The sequence below is a fragment of the Tyto alba genome, unplaced genomic scaffold (genome assembly GCF_018691265.1).
Source record: "Tyto alba isolate M040663 unplaced genomic scaffold, T.alba_DEE_v4.0 Super-Scaffold_9, whole genome shotgun sequence".
Lineage (NCBI taxonomy): Eukaryota > Metazoa > Chordata > Aves > Strigiformes > Tytonidae > Tyto > Tyto alba.
In genome coordinates this window covers 24,773,311-24,797,614 of record NW_024881330.1, presented here as the reverse complement: position 1 = coordinate 24,797,614, position 24,304 = coordinate 24,773,311, and the positions used below count along the sequence as shown (strand labels likewise).

Below are 24,304 nucleotides of genomic sequence, written 5' to 3'. Positions count from 1 at the left end.
GTGAGGAGGAGCGGGTGACCACCGGGGGGAAGGACCACGGCCCGCCGGGGCGGCGGGAGAGGCCGGGCGAGCGGCCGCACCTCAGGCTGCCGCCCGCCCCGCGCAGCCCCCCTCGGCACCCTCTGCTCCCCGGCTGCCACGTCGAGTTTGTTTCTCCGCACCGCCCTTCTCCGGCCCCGCCCCGGGCAGGGCGGGAGGAGGAGGAGGAGGAGGAAGAAGAGGAAGGCGCCGGGCAGCCGCTGAGGGGGGCGGGCGGTGGGGGAACCTCTGTGCCCGCCCTTCAGGCGTTCCTCCTCCGCCCCGCTGCGCGGCGGTGATGGCGGCGGCGCGCTGCGGCAGCGGCGGGCGCTCGGCCGGTCGGTGACGTTGTTGCGGAGGGCGGGGAGGAAGAGGAGGAGACCCGGCCGCCTCCGGGGCTGAGGCAGCTGCGTCCCGCCGAGGCTCCGCTCGTACCCCCCCCCCCCACCACCACCACCACACCGCCACCCCAACCCCACCCCGGCGGCAGCGGCTCGGACGGGCGAGCGCGGCTCTCCCCCGCGGCCGCGATGCGCTCGGCCTGAGCGCTCTCTCGCCGCCCCGCCCGGTCCGGGCCTCTGCGGGGCTGGGGGCCGCAATGGCTGCGGCGAGCTGGCAGGAGGCGGCGGCCCAGCAGGCCGAGGAGGTGGCGGCCCGGGTGCGGGACGTCCTGTCCGGCGGGCTGGGGCTGCTGCGCGCCGAGCTGGGCCTGGAACTGGGCCTCGACCCACAGGACCTGCCCACCTGGCTCGCCTTGGTGGTCCCGGCCGCGCTGGGGCTGGGGCTGCTGGGGCTGCTCCTGACCGTGGCCTGCGGCGGCGGCCTCCGCAAGAAGCCAGCGCGGAGCGCGGCGGAGAGGAAAGGGGACGAGGCGGCCGGCGCGGGCCTGACAGCTGGCGGCGGCCAGGGTAAGGCAACGGGCCCGGGCTCCGGGCAGCTGCACCTGAAAGGCGACGAGCAGAAGAAGAGGAACAAGAAGAAACTGGCGGAGAAAACGGCGCGGGTGAGGAGGGCCGCGGGGCTCGGGAGGGAAGGGGCTCGGGAGGGAAGGCGGCGGGGTTTGCAGAGCACGCAGCCGAGCGCGGCGGGTCCCCGGCCGCCGGTCGGATCGGCGCCGGTGAGGAGCGGCGGGACAGACCGCAGGGTCTGCAGGCCACAGAGCTTCCCCCCCCCCTTCCCGAACCGTCCTGCGGTTGACCTGGGTGGTGTTTGGCTGTGGAAGGGGCGGGGGGGGCCTGGCCGGCTGCTCTGGGGCTGCCTCATGCCGCCTGGGTTCCTCGGTTGCTTTGAAAACCTGAAGGAGCGGCGTGCACGCACGGAAATTACACGTTAATAGTCCTGGGTGATGAGGAGAACGCTCGTTTCTTTTTAGAAGCTTTTTTTATGAAAGCAGGAATTACAGGAAAGCATTATTTTTTTACTATTACTCATCAGATGTTTGCAGGGTTAGGAACCAGTAGTTGAGACCTTAGGATGGCTCAGAACTGCAAGCCAGGAGCTGCAGTCCAGGCAGGTATAGGCTATTGGAAGCAACATTGTAAGCCCCATAAATGCTGTTATGATTCAAACTTGAGTAAGGCTTTGTGTGCTGTCTTTTCCACAGAACGTGTTAACATCAGTCTTGTGGTGAGCTTGCCTCACTAAGAGTAAGCCAGATTTATTTGTTACAGTAAGGGTCATCTCCTTTAATAACGAAATCTGTGTCTTAGAAGCCCCTTAAAAACAGATTATTCCTGTCTTTTTTCTTTTAAAATCCTCACTATGTGGTGTGGGAACCTTCAGTCTTCAGCAGTATGCGTGCGCTTCATGAGAAAATCAGTGGAATGTAGAAATTATCAACTGTCCTTTTAAAGATTTCACTTATCATAGTTTTGGGGCTTGAAGGGATTGCTTCTAGAGCTTTTATGTTGTTAGTATGTTTGTAATCCTATTTATGTCCAAATGGATTACAGGAATGAAAGTGCAGCAGATGTCCCCTGCCTGTTACAACTGAGCCTTTTAATTATATCATGCTCCATAAAATCTGAATTATTCACCAAACAACCAGAAAAGGATAAAAAAATGGGTTTGTACTGTCATTTGAGTCTGTGGCAGTACTAAGACCTGAGAAGTTTGGGTTTTTTTTTTCTTTTAACGAGAAGGCTAGAATATCTTAAAACAAAAAAAGCCTGCATATGCCACCAAACCTGTGTTTGAGCAGTGAACTACTGAAGTTGATTCTGGAAGTTGCAAGAGGCTGAACGCTGAGCACCAAGAAGAGGAACCATTGTGATTCATAATCTTTCCAGTGTAGTTAGGTCTCCATTTTGGAGAAGGCACGTTAAAGGTGCAGGATTTTTGCAATCTTGAACAGCAAATCCTTCAAGATTTAGTAGATGTGTTATGCCCTCTTGAAAACAAAGACTAATCCTAGAAATAATTTAGATGTTGCTTGGTTTATTTTCTTTAAACTCCAGTATAAAAGCAAAACATGAACTCTTGCAAGTCATCCTTGAATGAAGACGTTAAAAAAATGCCTCAACAGAGATGTAGTGAAGAGGTTAGATACATTGTTAATTTGACAAGGATCTGTATGCGGGGCTTCACAAAAGCAACTTTGTATTCATTTTATATAAAGCTTAACTGATATTTTTGGTAAATATGCATATTTGTACTGTTTCAAGCTTGGTTTACTCAGGCACAAAATAAGGTTAAGGCTGTGTAAGAGCAAATATTTTCATAATCAAAAGAGTAAAATAGTTTTTCAGCTGTCAAGCTGTCATTCTGTATTGTTAAGATTTTTGAAGTTATTTTTATAGTACTTTGTATTCATTATTTCCATGCAGAGGTGAAAAAAAAAAATCCACCTTTTCCAAAAAGAAAATGCACAAACTGAATCATTAACTGCAGTGCAAATAAGTTTATACCAGTGGCAAAGTTTAATAGTCCTGCTTCATGCTCATTTTTCAAGATAAGTTCATAGAGACCTGTATTAGCATGTCCCAGTGTTTTCTGACTTTCACATGAAGAATATTCAAAATAACATTGGAAATCTAAAGATGCAACAAAAATGCTTACTGATTGCTGCCTAGTCATTTTCGTCTTGTGTTTTTGTACTCTGTGATGCTAATACAGAGGTCTGTGAAGGGAAAAGAGTAAGCCTATTATCAGTAGATTTACTACAGGGTTCCCTGTGCCAGGGTCTAGATTTCCGCTGAGGGCATTTCAGAAAGCTTAGAGCAACTGGTCTATAGCTTTAAAGAGCACACTACAGATGTCTAATTAAAAGCTGCAGTGTTACTTTAATACAGAATTACTGACCTCATCGTATGGCGGGTGATGCGTAACTCTCATCAGTTGGGATCAGAAATGTTCTTCACTGTACCCTTTCTGAGGAAGAACATGTGTTTCTTGCACATGGCTTTATTCAGTTCCTGTGCAGGTAGGGTGCAACTTACCTGATACTTTTAGTAAAATAAATTTAGCTGAATGGCATTGTGTTGACTGGGTATAGCAGGAACTGGGGGTTTCTGTTTATTTACTTGCCGTGAGCAGACTGAGAAAAAAAGCTGAAACGGTGCAGCGTTCGATAACACGATAGTTTACAGAGCCAGTTCTGGCCTTCTCCAGCTGCTTGGAGCAAGGTATTATCATGGTGTCCTTACTTTAGATTCTGTGCAGTAAACCTGAAGCCCCTTTCTCTCTTTTCTTTTTTTCAGCTCCTGGCAGGGGCAGAGCTCTTTCTCTCCTGTCACAGATTTCTTTGGCCCTTGTTAAGAATTTTTCTTTCCAAAAATCTTTTGATCTTTAATTCTTTTCCCTTATGAATAATTGCTGTGCTCTCTTCTACTTTTTAAGCCTTCAGCAGAAAAAGGTGAAACTGTTCTTATATGCTTTCTGTACAGTCTGCAAAACACCATAAAAACTTGAGAGTAATCATCTTCTGTACTGTGCTACAGCTTTAGAAAGCAATTCATACCATCTATTTGTAGATGCAGAAAATACCGAATTGACTATGGACTTCCTATTGTTTGAAGTACACCTGGACAGTAAATGCTACACATTTTAGTAAGAGCATTTGCATTCATTTGAGAGTTTCCTACTTGGTCTGCTTGAAAGAACTTTTCAGGCTATGGCTGCTTTATGCTTGTTGCACTTAAGTCTTTATGCAGTCTATTTTTAATACTTTCAACAGATACGTGTTGGTTTTGAGTTTAATTGTCAAATCGCTGGAGAAGGAGGGCCATAAGATTATCCTGTGCTCAAAGAGAAAATTGCTTAGTTTCTGTCTTGAGAAGCTTACAGAAAATAACATTGGTAAACAGATTCCTTCATTGGTGAAAGATATTTTAAGTAGGCATATATTTATAATGTATAACTAAGGACTTTGGCTAATACAGCCTTGTAAGACTCAAATGATAGCAATTTCATTACTGTCATTTGAAGTGTGAAACTGAGTTATCTGTTACACTGTACCATATTTAAAGAACAATGTTTTTAACTTTAACGGTTTCAGCAAAACCTTTATTCTACTTCTGGATTATCTGAATGCCCTCGAATGTGTGTGAAAAAGGTTTATTTAAATATTGGGATTTTAAGGTCATCAGGCAGGAAATGCATTCAGAAATCAGTAGTGTTATTGGAAGCACTATTTCTGTGTTGTTGCATCTTTCCTGTAGCTTTTAGGATGTGGAAAAAAAGATAACAAATAATAAATTGTACAATTCGAATGAATTAATATTGTCGGTGGACATTTAATATGTTACCATAAAGTTTAAACTTAGTCTTCTTGGCTGTAGTTGTCTTTTAAAAGAAACATTTCTGAATACTATAGAAAAGCTTTTTTCTTTCCCGCGTCTGTTACTATCTTTGGTATATCCAAAAATGGTCACATGAATTTTGGTTAAAATTCTATGATTCATATGTGGGCAGAAAATAAATGTGGAAAGCTTCCACTGAAAAGGAGACTATTACAATTCAGTGACATTCTCAGGGAGAAATGTATCAAAGTACAAGTTTTTAAATCTCTTTCTAATGGTTGTTGTTTACATGATCAGATGACCAGACAGCATTTTAAACAGTCATGTGGATTAATTTTTCCAGAGGGTTCTTGATGGATATGAATTAGTTTATTTGGAGAAACAGCTTGGGGTTTTTTGCAGTTAAAGATTAAAACTTATCTATTGAATTTTTTGAGGGTTTAAGAGAGTGGTTTTCAATTTAAGGTATATATGTCATAGCAAAAACACAAAGCAAGGTACAGAATTTTAAAAGTTACTTGGCTGTAAACATTTTTGTCAAGTCCAATACTAGATGCAGCAATTCTGTGATCTAACTACTGCTAAATAACTTAGAAATAGTGATTCTTTTTCCAGCTTAAGATCTTAAATGTCATGGGTACCAACGTGAATTGAAAGACATCACACCACTAATAACATGGCTGTGTGGAGTCTGGAGAAAATAGAGGGGTTCAGGAACTGATTTTTGGTAATGGGTTATTATCAGGATTGAGTATCAGGTCTTTGATATCCCCGTGGAATCAAGTATTGGGAGCTTTGTTGAGAGGAACTTCTAGGGAGAGTTTTGAAACAGAGGTCTGTAAAATACACTTCATTTTCAGAATGCTGAGGGGAATGTACTGCATCTTAGATATGAAAAGTCTAGTTTAAAGCTCTTTGTTACAGAAGAAGGGTTAGGTGATCCGATCTTTCATTTTCTATTAATAGCTACAAAATAAGAAATTGGCATGCTGGCTAACTACAGTAAGCAATACTATGTTATGCACTGGTGAAATCATGCCAAGGGTGATTTGTAAGTATAATATAACATGGCAAGACTTAAATACCTGAATCAGTTAAATTGAAGCTCAGATTTGATATTTGAAGGGATAGGTCACACTAAGTTGTGTTATGGCTTTTGTTTTACCTTAAAGCAATCGAGTTTACGTGATACAGAGTTAAAATACATTTCTTTGATTTAATAACAAAAATAACTAAAGATAATATAGTTTTAACTTTATTTAAAAAGAAATTGCTGAAATTAAAGCAACTATGAAGTACTTATTTATGCTTAATGTCTTATTTAATTTTCAGTCTTTAATTATGAATGTGAATCAGTATGAAATTTGTATGGACTCAGTATCGATTACTACTCTTGACAATTATTTTTCACTCAATGAAGTTAATGGCTAACAGTAATATAATGCTTTGCTTATTTTCATCTTTTCTGTGGTTAAGCATAGTAACTTCAGTCATAGCTTTTTGTTAACAATAAACATGATTTTAAAAATTACTATATTTTTGCACAGGGGGAAGGTTTATAAGGTTTATTTGGTCTAAAGTGTATGCCCTTGCTGTCAAAGGTGATGATAAAGACTAATGACTATACAGAGTTTTAACTTTATATCTTAAATAATACATGCTCATTTTCTTTCCTTTATTATGTGAGAGGAAAATGGTAGACTAATGTAACAACTATAATCAAGTCTGTCTGAAAAGAACAATGGGATGTCATGCTTAGTCATGCTTTGTGTTTGACTTATAATTTCTGTTCTACTATGAAATTTACCGTGTGAAGGAAATGAGCTGTAAGGGATATGCATAGGTAGAAATTCAAGAAATTTGGTCAAGGTAGAAATTATTTTATAAACTCAGCCCATTGCTGAACTGCTACAGAGTGGTAGATGCATTCATTGAACTAGTTAATTTATAGCACATACAACTGTGTGTTCTGAATCAGTTTTCAGAGCAGCAACAGAGAACTGTAGCTGGTTACTTTCAGAAATGTACCTTTTGATAAAGCAGTTCCTGTGTTGAGTAGGATTGAGATGAAATGGAGACCTGTTTTTTTTCCTTTCTCATTTCTACATTCGGTAAATATAGAATTGCAGTAAATAATTTGGGCACCAGTCCACGGTTCTGTCTGCTTTACTTAATCTTGCAAGAATTTTTTAGTCAACAAATAGCAGCATTTCTATAATAATATAATTTGAGTTTTGCTTCATCTGCTTTCTCTCGAGTTTTTTATTATTCACCCTTATTGTTTACACAGCCTAATGGACGGTCTTTCGTTGATGTATCTGAGGATGAAGTAATACAAACTGTTCGTAAAGAAAACATCAAGCAGCCAATGGACACAGAAAAGAAGAATGAAAAGGTCAGTTGTGGATATGAAATGACAGTGTCAAAGTTTATTGCACATTATTTCAATATCTAATAACTCTTTTTGTGATTTGAAATCCTCTTACTTATGTGAGTGAAGAGGCATATTTCTTACTATGAAGAGTATTAATCTAATTTGGTGTTGGAGAGAACTAAAGTAGTATTTTCTTAACTTCTGAGATGATGCCTTATGGAATGTTTGCATCAAGCAAATCCTCCTCCTTGCCACACACACACACCCCCCCGCTAAACACTGAAGTTTATGTTCACCATGTGAAAATGTGCCTACAGAAATTAAGTTTGTGTTTCATCTTTGCTGGCTTCTTTGGAGATGCAGCATAATTATAGTATTGTTAAGTGGCTTGTAAGTGTTCTATAAACTGGGGGGACTACTTTTCAGAGGAATAAGACCCTTTGCCTGCTTATTTCTTTTGTCAGATGTATCCATTAGTGATTAGAGTTCTTAATTTCTGATGACAAATATGGGCTTTGAAGTCAGGTGTGAGATTTTGTTATGTAAATTGAACAGCTACATTAAAACGCATTTTTAAAGCTTGGTATGTAGCTATATCTAAAAAGTAACCATATTAATGGCAATGTTATTGCTTTGCACTGTGAGGACTACTATCTTCTCGCCTTACCATAAATACTATCATTTGTAGGCAAAATGGATATATTTGATACGCCTTTGACAACAAATTCTAGCTTGATTCTTTTGCTAACATTGTGCATGGAACTTTTCTCCTGTCATGGATTTCTGATTTATTTTCTTCAACAAAATGCATTTGTTCTAACTATACTGAGTAGTACTGGAAAAATAAATGATTATGCATAAACAGTCAGAAACTGGTTTGATTATTGTAATTTGTTGAGCTCATTCAAGCTTTAATTAACTTGGCTATCTTATAACTACTGCTTTTGCAGTTAGTATGTTGGCTAAAATAATGTATGCTGTTAATTTGCTATAGGGCTTTAAATGTTTTTAGCACTGGCAAATAGAAAAACTTTTCTGGGAAATGAGTTTGCCTTAAAATTCCATGCTGCATACTTCTTCTCCACGTGTCACATATTAGATTGACTTTGTGGGATTTTTTAAAGAACATAATAAAATTTTATTCTGAAGGAATAACTGTTTTTCTCCTCAGCTTTCACTATCTCAAGCAGGTTTCCAAGTAGGTAAGGTGTTTAAATGCTAAACTCAAGCTTTACCTTAAAATTGCAAATGTAGTAATCTGAATTTTGAAATGTTTAGTCGAAGCTGCAGCTCCAGGAAATCAGTACCACTATGTGGTATGAATGCTTATTCAACTAATTGTGTTTTCATATCACTTTGGGGAATCCTGGACAAAGCATGATTGCCTAAAGAGTTGTTGTTACCCTTCAATTAAAAACATACCCAACAACTTTATTTAAACTACAGGTAACTTTACAGGCATCTGTTACATTTGTAACATTATAAACCTGCTAAGAAGGCTTCAGGGGTCCTGTGTATGTATCTTTGTATAGCTTCAGATGGGTTATATAAGTCAATGGGTGGGATTTAAGTAGTGTTTGCATGTGTGTAGATATATGAAATAAATACATAAACTGTGACCTGAAGGGTATGATATTTTTTTTTGTGCCTGAATATATGCTTTCAGTTAAAATCACACTCCCTTTGTGTTTCTGTATTTCTTAGCTGCTTCAGGGTTGTGAATTTAATGAGTATTTTTTCAGGATATTCATTTAAGTTGTATCCTCTTGTTCTGCCTTGGGTAATGTCTGGATTGTGGCTGTTCATTGGGTTTACAATTCTCAATACTTTGAATAGTCGCTTCCATTTTTTCTATTTTAGCAACTTGTACAGTACAGTTGGTTTTTTAGTTTTTAGAATAAGGGACTGCATCTAAGAAGTGACTCTGTGGATGAGACTGTGGGATGTTAAAACTTCATTGCCCATTCTGTTTGCAATATTGTCATGAATATTAGAAATAAACAGACCATTAGGGATGAAGAAAAAAGGCGCTTTTTTCTATTATTCTTGCATGAGGAATATTGCATCCTAAAGACTTAAAATTTTGGCAGGCCTGCTGAGATCCTTGTGTTCTTTAGCTGATGGCAGAGCCAACACTGACAGTTTTCGATGGTGCAGAAGGTGACACTTTGAATGAATAGGCTTCTGCAAAATGACCAGCTAGCTTGCTCAATAACCTTTAATGCCTCTTACTGTTTCAGTCAATTTGTTACTGAGATCATGACTGTTACAGCACTAAGTTTAGCAGGTGGTGAGTAAATTGCATAACTAATTATGGTTCTGGTTTCTCAGGTCAGGTTCTAGTAACTCAGGTTAGGAAAGTAATTATATTTTCAATATTTGAATTCTTGATCTTTTTAAAAACAGTGTTTGTTAGTAACAAACATATTTTTAAAAGTGTTAGGCTTTGGTGTTTTCATGATAAGTGTAAAATTTGATATTGATACCTCTGTAGGAGCTAGTTATTTAAGGAACTGGAGTTTTAACTTGGAGGAGCAGTCAACTTAAACTGCTGTCTGGGAGACTTCTGAAGTCATTTCAGGTGTTCTCATAGTGCCAGAGGACAGTTGGTTAGTTATAGCTTCGTGGGTGGGAGATTCTAAGACCTCATCTTCTATTCTCAATGTAGCTGAAAATAGGAGATGTAGGTACAAACATAATAATCTTTCATTTGCTTGAGCTCCAAAAAGCAATTTGTAGCTGCTTTTCATGCTGTTGTGGTTTTGTTTTGTTTGTTTGTTTGTTTGGGTTTTTTTCCTTTTTAATTTTTTCCTTAGAGAGTGCTTTGGCAAATAATTTGCCTTGTTCATATTCTTAGACCCATTTCTTCTCAGGTAGCTTTTGAAACTGGCCCTTCTCTTTTGGAGACTTTTCAGAAGTTAGGTAGCTGGTATGTGGTTAAAGGCAGTCTACTGAGCAAATAAGATAATTCAGTTTGGGTGCATCTGTATTGTGGGTCCCCTAATGCAGTAAACCATGAGTTAACTGTTCGGGTCAGTTCCCTAAGTGCTGTAGATGTGTTGATGCAGCATTGCTTATAAGCAGTGGAATTTTTATTCTCTCTGGTGCTGCACTAACAAGCTATATTGCTTTCAGTACCTATGAGGCTACATTATACTTCTGGGGCATGTTAACTCAAAAGCATGTGAACTGCATGCTATTGTGGGCCCACAGGATATCAGCTGCGACTGGTGATAATTTAGGTGTTACCAATTCTGAATTCTAGAGAGTTTGTCATACCCTTCTTGGACATCTAAGACTAGAAAATCATATAGTTTGAACTTGGGTATAAAGCTGGCAATTACTGGTCTTACTCTGGGAGAAGCATGCATTCCAGAAAGACATCCAGCAGTCTTAGAATATCCTTATTCAAATATTACAGAGTCTGTGAGTCAGTGAATAGCTCTTCTTACAGCATTTGAGTGGATAACCATCTTTCTTTAAAAAGTATATGTTTTTCATTCAGGCTTATCTGGTAGTTCTTACACCTTGCCTCACTAGATTGAAAAGCTTTTCAGTACTGTATTTTCTTTCTAAGAAGGTAGTCAAGTCATCACTTGCCATCACTTTAGCTTATCAAAAGATTAAACTCCAAGGCTTTCTGCAATATACTCTCTCCCAATATCTTGGGTCATTTTTCATCTTTTTTCCTCAATATTACCTTTTTAACACTTTGTTGCTACCTGTTGCACCAAAACTGCTTGCAGTAGTAGTCATCTTTGTTCTTCTTTGTCTCTGCTTTTATAGTTAAGAAGTCATAACTGTTGAAACCTTGGGGGGAAAAAAAAAAGTGTACGGCTATTGTATGGACTCTAATCACAGTTCCTGTTTTGAAATCATTTGCCAAGCTGGAACTCTCTTACACACTTTCTTTAAAGGAGTCAGTGGCATTGTTTGTGTCTTCACGTACAACTTTATACTTGCTTCTGCAAGAAACAAATTCTTCCAGAGTGACATCTGCGTGTCAAACAGCTCATTACTCCTCTGACTGCGATGCCATCAGCATAGCTTCTTCCACCAGGCTTTGAGCTCTGTAGCATAAGTGATTGTTCCCCGCACCTGTCATTTGTCCTGCATAAGACTATTTAAGTAACATGAAGGACTTGCGTTTAGCAATTAATATTGTTTAGTACTCCTTTCAAGGGACTGGCCATACAGAGGGTTGTTCAGGAAAATCTGTTTCAAATTTACTCCTGTATTTCGGTGAGGGGGAATTCTAAATCACTGTAACAAGTGATCACTAAGTAATCATTAAGATAATGTTTTATTTTTTTCCAGTCAAAGAAAAAAAAGAAATCAAAGGGAGATGCTAAAATGGTTCAGGATGTGTCACGTCTAGATGGAAAGGAAGCTGATGAAGGTACTGAACACAAACACACAAAAAATGGAATTAGACATATTTTATCTGGAATTAGACATATTATATCTGGAAATCTGCTCTTTGGAACAATGGTATTTAATAACTTCAACTGATCTTTTTGAAGTTAAACTTACAAAAATTGAGAAAAGTCATCACTAATAAAGCCCTCATGTTGTTCATGTTTTGCTCTGCGAAGCTATGTATTATCGTGTTGCATCCAGAAAAACGTACCTTTGGCCAGTTGTTCATGTTTTTAAACTAACGTTGAAGTCGACTGCCCTGTCTGTGATTTTTAAACTGAACCTGTATTGTGACTTAATATTGATATGAAACAAGCTAAAACTCTTTCATTTTTGCTTTCTGACTTATTTAATGATGTTTTCATTTGGGGGATGTTTTAGGAACCTGGGAAACAAAAATCAGTAACAGAGAGAAGAGACAGCAGCGTAAGCGAGACAAGGTGCTAACTGATGGTGGTTCAGGAGAATCAAATCTCCAAGGGGTGGAAAATACAGTTACTGTATCCATTGAACAACTGATGCCTACACCATCACTTCCAGTTGGTCTCAGAAAAAATAAAGGTATGGTGGTCAATAGGTCTGTGAACGTGTTCTAGAAACACAGCTTGAATGCTTAAATAGTAACTCTGTTTTGGATGTATGATAGGTATATTTGGAGGTGTAACTTGAGGAAGTTATTTCAAGCTCCATAAAGGTACTTTTCATTGTGTAGAACTCCCCCTTTTTTTGAGACATGCTTTTGGGGAAGCTCAGGACAGAGTTAGTGGCTGAGACACTGGCCTCCACACTGGTGTTCTATCAGTAGCTGCGCAGGTGTATGTCCCCATTCCTTCACTTGTGTTCTGCTGACTCTGCCCTTTATGTTTCTGGAAACTTCAAAGACACCCTCAGTGCTGCTGCAGGCAGCACCAGCTCCGTAACTTGAACGCTTCCTTGTGGGAAGGTTATGCCCATGAGTTCTCTTTACAGATCATTCACTGCTTAACATGCAGACATTTGTTTTTCAACATAGATTTAGTAGTACCTGTACAAAAGTTGTTCATAATGGTGGGGCACATATGGCTGAGGCTTAGTAATTAAATATTATAGCTAAGGATTCAATAAAGAAATGCAGGCTTTAGCTTCTATGCCTGCTGCTGTTTCAGAAAAAAGTTGCATGGGCTGGTTTAAACTGTGTGTAGGCACAGGAATTCATATTTGGCTGCAACTGAGAAATTATTTAAGCTAAAAGAATCTGAAGGCACAAACAGTTTAGCTTTCTAACATACTTCTAAGGTACTGATAGGTGCTTTAATTAGATAAAACTTGATGTTCTAGCAAAGTGACAAAAAGACTGAGCCTAGCAACCATAGGGTACCTTGTAACAATTTGTTGAAAATTACTTGCCTTACTTGGTGTTTTTATTGACACTTGTTTGCATCTTGACCGAGCGCATGATTCTTGTCCATGAGGATTAGATCACTTGTATCCTGTTTTATTTTTCTGTCCATTTACACACAAACAGCTTCAAAAATTTGTAATTCCAGATGTCCACATACTCTGTGGTTAGCCATGACACTTCTAGCCAGAGTCTTTTATGCATATTATGTTCTTATGTATCATCCTGTACCAGACTAATCTGAAGAGAATTCAGCTGTATCTAGTGTTTTCATGATAAGGTAGAAGTTAGAAATAGCTATATATTTCTGAAATTCTTAGAGCTGCCCTTTGCTTGAAAATAACAGCCTCTGGTTTAGATTTCTGCTTTCCATTCTTGGGGAAACTAGATAGAATTATTTGAAACCTACGGTTACTTGGTTTGTAGGCCCTAAATCAGTTTTGGATTCTACTCTGCCTGCAAAATAAACACAAAAAATAAAAAACAGAGCATTCCTAAGTTTTATGAAAATGTCTTAATTTACTTTTATTATTTTTTTCCCTTAGAATATCAGTAATGGATACTCTTTTAGAAGATTTTTACAGGTATTGCTATTTGAAAAAACTTACTCTAGCTCTGTTTCCTCTTGCTTCTTAATCAGGTGATGCACTTCTGAATGCACAAGTTAGCAGCTCTAAACCTGCAAAGGGGGAGTCATCAATTCCACAAGGTAAAAGGCTTTCATTATTTGACATCCTAAGTAACTAGAAAAGTGTTTTACGGAAGTGAAAACAAATTGTCAATGCAGGATTTTGTGCAGTTACTGTTCTGTAACTTTATTATGCAGCTGGCTTTTTCATCTATGCAAACGTTATACTTCTGAGTTGCAGTTGCTTCTGAACAGGTTGCAAAGAGTCTCTATTAGTTGTAGAAAGAATTCAGTATTTAGAGTTTTCAGAGAGATTACCTGTTATACAAATTGTGAAATACAGAACTGTAAAGCTTATTCTCAAGCTCCACTTAATTCTTTATGCTAGCTTTTCAAACTTGCTCACTTTTTTTTTTGTTAATGAATTGACTATATGCTCAAAGAAAAACTTAATATAGATAACTGCAAAGAGTTCAAAGATACCAGTTCTGATTATTGAAAACTTTCAGATTGTATACTCATGAGTTACTCGGTTCTTTACATACTCCTTAGAGGCATACTTTAAATACATTCATTTTGAGAGTACTTAAATATAAAATGTATGTTTATAAATAAATATACATGACATTGTCATACATGTAGTTGTTAAAATACTTGGTTATTTTTAGACTGATCAACTAGTGAATCTTAACAATTTTCTAATAAGAGCGAATGCTGTAGTAATACTTGAAGTGAATTAATTTTGCATAATGAAATCAAGATGGTTGGGTTTTACTCATAGCCAACATTAGTGGTGTTGCTTTAATGAAAAGTAGTTAGTGAAATTCAGCAAGTTGACAAATGAGTAATTAAAAGCACCCAGATCTAGAAAGTGAATCACTTCCTGTGGGTTTTTGAGAGCTTTGCTTTACATGCAAACTTCCAGGACTATAGCACAGAAGGAAGGAGCTATATTCTTCAGAAATGCATAATGAGAGAACAGGAGGCAATAATCAAGTTTCAGTAAGGGAAATTTTGACTGGCCATGAGGAAAAAAGCTCTTTGTAAGATTGCCGAGATGCTCTGAAATATCAGCCTTTATGATTTCCAGAACTTTAATAATGTGCTCTAATTTTGAAGTTAGCTGTGCTTTGAGCAGAAGATGGAACTAGGTGACTTCAGAGATCCCTTCCAATCTTAAGTTTTCTGTGTTTCTCTGAAAACTTGCTGGTCATATACAGGGTAAATGTTTGTGACAGGAGAGTATTATGATAGACAGAATAATCAAACTCCTTCTTCAGGACTTCAGATGTCTTTTTTGCAAAGTTGCAAAAGAGTTTTTCTACCAACTACAGTTATTTTCTGCTTCTTTACTATTTTTGTTGTTGCCTTCCCCTAAGATATGTTGTATTACCCTTAGAGGATGTTGACTGATGGGAACAATGTTAGTGCTGTGGAGAAAGGGCAGTGTTTTCAGGTGTGCCAATGGTGGCATTACAGATGTGTGTGTTTGGCAGTGATTTGTATGAGAAAATCTAGGCATATCTTACATAATCAATTATTTGCCAGTGAGGTCACCTTGAATGTGTCATGTTCATGCTGCCTGAGCTGTGAGTTTGAGGAATAAAATACTTGGTTTGTAGGTTTTTTTGGCATATGATATTGACTGACTTCTGCATCAGGTTTTGGCTGACTATTTAAGTGTCACTCTTGCAATATACAGATATTTCATAATTGTTTGTAAAGCAGCAGTTTTTCTGTTGTTTACACTGCATATAGAAAAAAAGAGAAAGGATTTGATATACAGAGCCCTTTGAGAAGGTTTTGTGATATATAGGAGGTAAGGCTGGGTGCACCAGGTGACCATTAGGCTTTGTTTTATAGAGACAGAAATGAAAAAAAAAAAAATAAAAGTTTTATAATGATCATTATGTCAGTGTACTACTGACTTCTCTCAAAGTATACATTAAGCTCTCTATAGCTAATAATTTCTCATCAGGATATGCAGTCTTGTGGTCTTTTACCTTAGTGTAACGTAAAATATATTGCTTGTAAATTATTTTGAGAGTGTTACCATGATTTTTTTTCTCTAACCTTGATGGACACGAAGGTCAATACAATATTTATGCTCTTTGTAAATCCTGTGTAGTGTTTGGGAAGCATTTTCTAGTCCTTGTTCATTTCTTCTACTTCCTGCTTAGAGAACTGTTGTATGCAGTTATGAAAGGGAAATTATTCTCCATTTAGTGAACAGGGTTTTCCACAACTCCACCATACTCTGTGAGAGAAATTACCTGGCAGTGTTGAAGCACCCTCGCCCCCTTTTTTCTTAATCTAGAGGCACTAGTTCACCAAGGTAGCAGCTCTATAAACAAAGGGATGCAGGAAGGAGAGTGCTGTTTGGTGCTGTCTTTTCCTCACTCAAGTTAGTAGACAGATGGTGCACATCCTCTGGACTGGAAAATCAGCTGAGACAGAGGAGTAGCCCTTCTGTATGACACCGGTGTGGCAAAGCTGCTGTTCATTTATACTTTCTTTTTTTATTGTTAAGTGTAAGTGCACATCAGTAATATTTTAATTCTTCATCCAGTTCTTACTTTAATGTTTTCATTATGCTTGTATTTAAGTTTCTCCAGGATTGAGTGAAAGCCATACAGTAAATGGAGGAAGCTGGAATGAGAAGTCTGTAAAAATCTCCTCACAGATTGGTGTAGGGGAGGAGAAATGGACGTCTGTTCCTTCAGCTGCAGCTGGGAAAAGGAAGACTGAAACATCGGCTTGGGGCCAGGACACTGGAGATGCTAATGGAAATGGAAAGGACTGGGGTGTAACCCTGGTGGGAAGACCCTGGAAAGAGCGTTCTTTATTCACTCCTATTGGTAAGCTATTCCAAAGAAAACTTGTTTCACTTAAGCATTTTTACATAAGTATATTTTTCAGTAGTGAATCTCTTAAATAGCCTTATGTTTATATATATAAAAAAAAATCTTGGAGTGGTTTAGTGAAATTTGAACTAAGCAGTTTGTTTACTGTAAGTTCTGATAGCTTAGCATATATGTTTCTGTTTACAGTTTAACTGTGTTTTTTTTGAGTTTATCTGCAATAAAATTATTTCTGTAAAGGAATCAAATTTTTTATATCACTTTCCTAAAATTCTGAAAGTGAAGTTTAACTTATTTTTTTAATGAATGTCTTAAAACCCAGGTCACAAGTCTATTGTTTAGCTCACCTAACACTTAGTGTTGCACTGTTTTTCTCACTAGAAATTGGTTTTAGTCTTCTCAGGTACAATTTTGTACCTTCATCACTTGTACTGTCCATGATAATAATGGAGAAGAGAATTCTTCATTTCTCTCTGGTCAACAGTCTTCAGTTTGTTAGTAGATGCTGTAATATGGTCCTTCCCACTGTTCAGTCTGCGAGCCTAGTTTCTTCTGGGAAGCAGTGATCCTTCATAGTCAACAGCAACCTTGCTTTCATCTAGACCTATTCTATTTGTCTTGCGTATCTAGAAATGTGGTTCCTGAGGCTGGACCTGCTATACCACTGGAAGCTTTACTATTGCCAAGTAGAGGCAAAGAACTTTTTTCATATTCCAGTTAGCTGTATTCTGCTGTGCATTCTAATAAGGTAGTTCTTAGTGACTGTGACCAGCTTGTTGTTTTTGTTACCAAGAATACATCATGCCTGACCAGGCTGATTCGCTTCTGCTAAAATGGCTAGTTTTGTGGGTGAGGTGAGAGCAGTGGATGTGTTTTATGATGACTTCAGTAACGCTTTCAACACTGTCTTTCACAGCATTATTAGATCCAAGTTAGGATGGTTGGAAAAACTGGTCAGACACAAAGGTAGTGGTTAGTGATTCATACTCTACCTGGAGGCTGGTAACAAGGAGGATATCACAGGGCTCTGTACTTAGAGCTGCCCTGTTTATCATATTTATAAATGACCTAGAGGAGGCAACAGTGTGTTGTTCACATCGTATTCCCAGATTACACCAAACTTCAGTGGGGAGGTGGGAACTAGTTGATACAGTCCAGATCAGGGGTACCATCCAGAGGGACCTAAACCAACTGGAAGAATGGGTCAACAGAAACCTAAGGAAGTTCAGCAAGGACAAATTTGAAGTACTGTGTGTGGGTAGGAAGCATCCCTGGCTGGGGACTGACTGGAGAGCCGTTCTGTGGATGTGGGGTCCTGGTGGACACCAAGCTGGACAGGAACCATCCATAGGCACCGGCAGCAAAAGACACCAACAGTATTCTGGGCTGGATTAACAGGTGTCAGTAGATTGGAGATAATGATTATCTACTACTTGGACCACATCTGGAATACTCTGTCCAGTTTTGAGTGTCTCCACTCCCCCTACAATTAAATAAATGTAATTATAAATAAAAGCTACTAGTAGTTTTTATTTAGAATCACATTCTAACCAGATGTTTTTTTGACACATTAGTGCCACTGATTATTTCTTCTTATTTTCTACCTTAAACTTAATAGTCAAGTATATCTTAATTTTTAAGCAATAGCTCCTATTTGTCAGAAACTGTTCTGAACTCAGTTCTGTTTTTTAACACATATACAATTTGCTCCAAGCTAGGTTTTATTGACAGACTTAATAAATATGCTTTTCAATAACTTAGATGATTGCAGTAATGGGAAGAATAATAGTATGGGGCTCAAAACACACTTTACTCTTCCTCTGTGAGCGTATAGTTACAAAAGGCTGTAGATGGAAGATCTTAGAAAATTTTAAAATTGTTTCAAGCTGAGTATTCATACAGTCCACATCTCTATCAGCACTGATTGTCTGATGTAATAAGCAAAATAATGCTTTCAGTTGTGTGAAATGTTGACATGGCTGGAATGCCCACTGTTTTTCTGACCCTATTCATAATTCAATAGCTAACTTTTTCAACATTGCCAGCAGTGTGAAGTTCGTTTTGTTTTTTTTCCCCTTTTTTCCCCTCCTTCCCCCACAGCTGCTTGGAATGTGGATGCAAGGATTAATACCTCTGAACAGAATTCTACTTCTTTTTCTTCATTTGGATTAACTCCTGGAGTTTCTGGTATGTATGCCCTTCCAAAGATTTTTTCCACTCTGTTCTACCAGATGGAAATAGAATTTTCCAAGTGTTATTAATATGCATCTTTCTCATTGTTCTTTGAAAATAGTACTGGTAACTGGAAACAGGTAAAATATACGTTTTATGAAAGCCTTAGGAAACTTTTTGTTATGTTGAAATTATACAATAAAATAACTTTTAAACTGATAATCAAAAGCTAGATCAATAAGAAGGTGGTATTTTTTACTTAGCTTTACTTTTTGTGTGTGGAGTCTAAATAATGGGCATAAGAGATTGCCCACTGTTGCTGTGTCTTAAGTTGGAGATCTGAATGAATGTTGCTTTCTAGGAAAGTCTGTTTACCCTGATCTTCTGCGAGATTTGTTATTTGATGGTTGGGTTTTTCCCCTCCAAGGAACTGAAGCACTACTTTCGAAATATGTTCACAGGCAGGATTTGAAGTCTTGAGTCTTTTCTCCGTATGATGGGTGTGAAAGCTGAGCTCTTGGATTTTCTTGTTTTGAAAGGTGAAATTGCTATAGAGTACAAACCGGGCTTCATAACAAATCTTGTGTGATAAACTACTGACATAAGTGCTGTTGTGGTTTATTATACAGTAAAGGGATCATGTCAAGTTTTCTGCTCTTGTTTGCTTACTCCAGTTATCTAATGAGCTTGGCATGGCTATTTTCTTTTAGGAAATAGCTGGCCAAGCACTTATGCACTTAGGCTGTGTTTACTTGAATTTTAGTTTACAGTGTTTTAACTGTGGAACTCAAGCTTGGCGTCCTACAGCTCAGAAGTGCTTCGTTCTCTGTGCACGTCTGAGCCAGGATAACAAGGAAGTTATAAGTGCCAAGGTCTAATTTACCAGACTTTCCAAAGAACAGTCACTTAATAAAAACTTACTGAAACCTTGTCTTGAAGAAGCAGCAGCAATGTCTTAAATGTACAGAGAGTTTTAATAACATTTTAACATTTCCCAGGGAGCCAAGTTCAGTCTCTAGGCTAAAACTTCAGAAAGTTCAGTTAATAAAGTGAGATGACAGACTGATCTGAGATTCATCTGCAATACCACCATTCTAACTTTAATTGAAAGAGAAGTGTGAAGACAGTGAAATATATTCATCTTCTTTGATGCATCTTAGCCAACAATGTTGTAATGCAAAGCAACTGCTTGAATAAATATTTGCTTCTTACTTGTGACTGGCTAGCAAAAAATTAGAAGGTGTCAAGGTTCCTGTCCTCTGAGGTATTGTTTGCAGAGGTGTTTATAAAATAGAGACACTCAGGTAGCTATGATCCTATTTAAACTTAATTTCAAAAGTAAGTCTCATCATAAAGTAACATATTTATTTCTTTCAGACTCACAATTAAGGTTTTTTTGTTTTATTTTTTTATAAAATGGTTTCTGTTTGCTGATGCCTTATTTTTCTTAAAATAATTGTTAGATGTTTGACACTTTGTTATCATGTCTGGTATTGCCCTTAATGTTGTTTGTCATGCTGCTTTTATGTTCCTGAAATCTTTTACTTGAAATGAGAATTGGATTCTTAGTAGTCAATAATTTGATTTCTATATCTGCAATGTAATTGATGAGGTTTCATTCTAGTACTCTTTTCTTTTAAGCTTCTCCCTGTAAGAGTTCTTACTAATATGGGATAATAATTTTACCTACCCATAAAATTTCATTGTATTTCTTAGTTTGAAGAGACTGCTGTAAGCCTTATAGGCTGCTGTTAATCACCCTTCTTACCTCTTTTTCTCCATATTCTTTCCCTGACTTAATTTTGTCTGCCTTCTTCAGTTGCCTTGTTTTCTGAATATATCTAATTTTCAAGAGCCTTGTAGTTTTCCTGTCCTGTCCAGCCTTTTTTATTTGAGCCTTCAGTCTTCCTTTCTTACTCCAATTGGAATTTCTTTACCCAAGAAAACTCAGAAAGCTGGTTAACTTACAAGTACAATTTTATTTATTCCATTTCAGGATCCAACAGTGAGACAGTTTCTCAGGCTGGTACTTCTGATTTTCAGTGGGATTTAAGTCATGCTCAACCCCCTGTTGATGACGAGTGGTCTGGGTTAAGTATGTTCCTCTAAAATGTTAATTAACAAAATTTTGTTAATTACTGTTAATCTAAAGTGTAATTACTTATATTAGCTACTTGTATTAGCCAGTTGTGAGCATCTGAAGAGAAACCTGGAATGTTTCACTTCTGTAAAGCAAATTGACAGTTTGAAGAAAGCAGGAAGTAGCATTTTGACAAATGATAATAAAATGGTTAATTTTTAAGAAAATATTTGGCTATTGAAACTCAGAAGTGAAAGAGAGCTCATGCATTTTAAGGTAGTTCTGGCTTATTACAAATGATGAGAAAAGTATATTGCAAGTCTGTGAAAGACATATTTAGCAGATTGTATTTGAGTCAGTTTGCTTTTACATATTTGTACCTTAGTGAAGACTTAATGTGACATAAGACTCTTGTATTTAGTCTGTCCTGCTTTCTCATTTAGCAAACATTAGGAAGTTCTCGTGTATAGGAAGCATATGCGGATAGAAATCACTGAAATTAACTTGAGAGTTGTAGTAAAATTGGTGTTTACTCTCCCCTTTCCCCTCCCTGCCAATTTTAAAATATTGGTATAGTTCTTACCCCAGTCTCTCCCTAAGCAGGGCTGTAGTATGATAAAGTTACAGCCATTCTTAAATACTTACTAGTGAAACTGTACCTGTGAAAAAAGCTTTCAGCCTTAAATTCCCTTTTTGAACTGCCTTGAAATTGATAGCTTTATTCAGTCAGATCCAAGAATGCTTTAAGAAAAACAGTTCAGAGCCTCTCATTAAGTCATTGACCTGAAAAATTGGTCAAAACGTTGATCAGAAAAGCTGCCTTGTTTATTAATCTTTTCCCTAAGAACAACTTCTTGTTTAATGATTGCAAAAGTAGAATGGATTGGTGCAGTCCTTGATTCTACCAGTTTTGGCATGACTGCTCTGATACCAGATCATTTTGAAACTTATCCTTAAACCAGATAAAAAGATACGGGAAGCACATTTCAATTAATCATTTGAAAGTACTCAGTCTTACATATTATCAAAAGCGTAATTTATTCACGCTTCTGAGCATAGAGTGTGCTTATGGCTGTAGGTTCTGTTAATAGAGTAATTCGGTCATAGATATCAACTAATTGAAGCGTACACTACTAGAAGTGGGGAAATAATGGAAGTTTAGGTCAGTGTGATACACAGATGCATCTTACTGCTTTATCAGGTTCAGGACGAGAAAATTTAACTATATACAAATACTGCTAATTTTTATTAATAAAAATGAATGGATTTTTTCTTTAAACAACTAGTGAGAGGGCAGTAGATAAATTGTTATGTTGGGCAGTAATTGTTTTTTCAAATCAGTAAATAATAGTGTCCATAGTAAGTGTAATTGAGGTAATATTTTTATATGAAAGCAAGAGGTGGAAAAGTGTTATAAGTAATTTTAAAATCTCTTAGTGTATTTTTGGTTTCATAATGTTTGCCAGTATATTTAATTGGGTTTATTACTGCTTTTCATTTTGACTTAATCTTCAAATGTTTAAACTGAATACCACTGTAGTTGATAGATCAAGTTTGCCACTTCTTCAATTTGGCATAGACTGAGGGTAGGAAATATTTGTGATGTTAATATAAATGTGAAATGAAAGATGATCTTTTACAAGGTGTTCTGTTTTAAAATTAGTTTGCTGTAACTTTCTACTAAACAGTCAGTCTAAGGCTTAGTTCTTCCTTTCAGATATTTTTAATTTTTATATAACTGACCCTTTAAATGTGTCATTTCTGTGTGACAACATAAATATGTGCCATCATAAATGAACAATAGCAAAATGGAGTAGGGTCTTAAAGTCTTAGAAAAGATAAGGTTATTCAAAAATGTTGGTGTTGCAAGATGACTTTTGGCTGAGTAAGATTTACACTTTCAGATATATCACTTGTAAAGGACTCTTCCTAAGATAAGATTGATCATGTTACAGCTCATCTTAATTTTTTCACAAACTAGGAAGAAGGTTTAAAATAGAGAGCAACTCTTAAATTTGTTCCTCTTCACATAGTTTAGAAAAGTATCTCAAAACAATTGGATCTAGCTAGCTACTGCTGTGACTAGTTTACAATCTGATTGCTCTGTAAAATAACCAAATCCTACGCATTACTTACAGAACCCTTCCACCTATTATTAAAATCTTTACATTTTTTTTCAGAAATACAGGAAATTAATATTTGTATCTTGATATCAAGAAGTGCTTCTATGCATAGATGTTACATTTTTTTTTCAAACTGTCAAAGAGCACCTGTGGAGTAGAGAAATTCCTGAAAATCTTTTTAATCTTTGTAGATGGACTTTCTTCAGCTGATCCCAGCTCTGATTGGAATGCACCAGCAGAGGAGTGGGGAAACTGGGTAGATGAAGAAAAAGTTACTTCTGTTCCTCAACCTGAAGAGATATCTGATGTTCAGAAGGTAAAAGGTGATATTTCCTCCTTAGCTCCAAGACTTTGCCCTTAACAGTGCCATTTCTTAAAGTAACTTAAGGGTGATGATAAAGGTAATCTCTCATCTCTTTTACACTGATAAGAGTAGCACAATTGTGTTTAATGTGTACACAGAGAAGGAAAATGCTGATTGTTGTTATTGAGAAAGAAGCCACTTAGCTCCATGTTAAATCTTACTGTCTCATCATAATACAAGGATTACCTTATCATTGTAGACTTAGAGGATTTAGATCTGTTTTCATAAATAACTTCTTAACAATGTTTAATTATCTATACAAAAAACAGCATCTTCATGCCACTAGTACATGGTTCTCTGTTGCCCTTTTAATTCCAAACTCCCATACCTATATTACCAGATAGCCTGTAAAAAATGTGGTTTTGTAAAATGAATGGAACAGATAAGATGATGTTTATTTATACTTTTATATGCAATTAAATTCCTTATAGCTATTAACTTGTGTTTAGTCTGTAGAAGGCATGTTTCCTTGTAATTTTAAATGCTAAATATCTTTTACTCCTGTATGAAGGCTTCAGATAATGAAAGAGAGAAAGCAGAGCCAGTTCTTCAGAGTTCTACAAGTGGCAAATCCAAGAAAAAGAAGAAGAAAAAGAAGAAGCAGGGTGAAGAAGCTAACTCTCCTGCACAGGTAAGTGGAACAAAATCTGGATAGCTTGAAAAGCAATTGTGAGGAATTCACAAAATCGCCTCTATTTTTGTATATTAGTGTCTTAAGCAAAAATTATTTTGAGGAAATCAATTTCCTTATGGTATTGGGTTGTCTACCATTGGTTTTCAGCTGTTAAAGTAATCCTTCTTTTACTAGTATTTTCTTTAATTTGAATTATTCCATGTTTGACTTCTGAATACAATGTAGTTTTGCTGGATTCATGGAAAGCATGAAATGTGTAAAGTATTTGTCCTGAGTTATTTATTTTCTATCAAATCAGGGTTCTGTACTGTAGGGCTGCTTCCAGGAGGAAATTTCCTCTGCATAGGAAGCCTTCTCCTGTCCACTGAAAGACAGCTGCCTTGGTGGACATAGCTAGGAGAAGGAGAGAAACTGAAGTTTTCTCTTAGCCTGTCTTAAAGTACAATTCTATGAGAATATAATGGTTTTCTGTCACAGCTCCATTTTTGTGAAGTGGTAAGTATCTATGCCTCGA

General features: G+C 37.7%; 1 protein-coding gene across 1 annotated transcript in view; it reads left to right on the top strand.

Moving 5' to 3' along the window:
• Positions 1 to 246: 246 nt before the first annotated feature.
• The window catches only part of MTDH (metadherin), a 39,878-nt gene continuing 15,820 nt past the window's right edge, over positions 247 to 24,304 (top strand). The window contains exons 1-10 of the mRNA XM_042786042.1: positions 247 to 1,021; positions 7,048 to 7,152; positions 11,449 to 11,530; positions 11,932 to 12,111; positions 13,569 to 13,637; positions 16,163 to 16,414; positions 18,518 to 18,604; positions 20,586 to 20,684; positions 22,984 to 23,108; positions 23,668 to 23,787. Of these exons, the coding sequence (XP_042641976.1) occupies positions 617 to 1,021; positions 7,048 to 7,152; positions 11,449 to 11,530; positions 11,932 to 12,111; positions 13,569 to 13,637; positions 16,163 to 16,414; positions 18,518 to 18,604; positions 20,586 to 20,684; positions 22,984 to 23,108; positions 23,668 to 23,787 (1,524 nt within the window). The 5' untranslated portion in view covers positions 247 to 616. The remainder of the gene's footprint in view (positions 1,022 to 7,047; positions 7,153 to 11,448; positions 11,531 to 11,931; positions 12,112 to 13,568; positions 13,638 to 16,162; positions 16,415 to 18,517; positions 18,605 to 20,585; positions 20,685 to 22,983; positions 23,109 to 23,667; positions 23,788 to 24,304) is intronic.